At 63.3% G+C, this 507-nt stretch overlaps 1 protein-coding gene across 1 annotated transcript; it reads left to right on the top strand.

Moving 5' to 3' along the window:
- Positions 1 to 192: 192 nt before the first annotated feature.
- On the top strand, positions 193 to 503 carry LOC103773658 (potassium voltage-gated channel subfamily C member 1-like; the record flags this gene model as incomplete). Its single annotated transcript, XM_008941033.1, has 1 exon — positions 193 to 503. A coding segment is annotated over exon 1 (311 nt), but the record flags the coding sequence as incomplete, so codon positions are not given.
- Positions 504 to 507: the final 4 nt, after the last annotated feature.

Genomic DNA, 507 nt, shown 5'->3' with positions numbered 1-507 from the left:
CCCCTCCCCAGTCCCATCGCTGCCCCCTTCTCCCGCCTCCGCCGACCCCCAGCTCCTCGCCGGGAGGAAGGGTGCTGGCAGCGTGCGGCTCCCGGTCCACCGGAATCTATGATCAGCTCCGTGTGTGTCTCCTCCTACCGCGGACGCAAGTCTGGGAACAAACCACCCTCCAAAACATGCCTGAAGGAAGAGATGGGCAAAGGGGAAGAGTCGGACAAGATCACCATCAACGTCGGTGGCACCCGACACGAGACCTACAAGAGCACCCTCCGGACTTTGCCGGGCACCCGCCTGGCCTGGTTGGCCGACCCCGGCGCCCAGAGCAACTTTGACTTTGATGGGAAAAGCAACGAGTTCTTCATCTTCTCCTACGTGCTCAACTACTACCGCACGGGCAAGCTGCACTGCCCCGCGGACATCTGCGGGCCCCTCTTCGAGGAGGAGCTCACCTACTGGGGCATCGACGAGACCGACGTGGAGCCCTGCTGCTGGATGACCTACCGGCAG

Source organism: Merops nubicus, unplaced genomic scaffold, assembly GCF_000691845.1.
Source record: "Merops nubicus isolate BGI_N331 unplaced genomic scaffold, ASM69184v1 scaffold32315, whole genome shotgun sequence".
Taxonomy (NCBI): domain Eukaryota; kingdom Metazoa; phylum Chordata; class Aves; order Coraciiformes; family Meropidae; genus Merops; species Merops nubicus.
The sequence above is the reverse complement of the archived record's forward strand: the minus strand, read 5'-3'. Positions and strand labels throughout refer to the sequence as shown.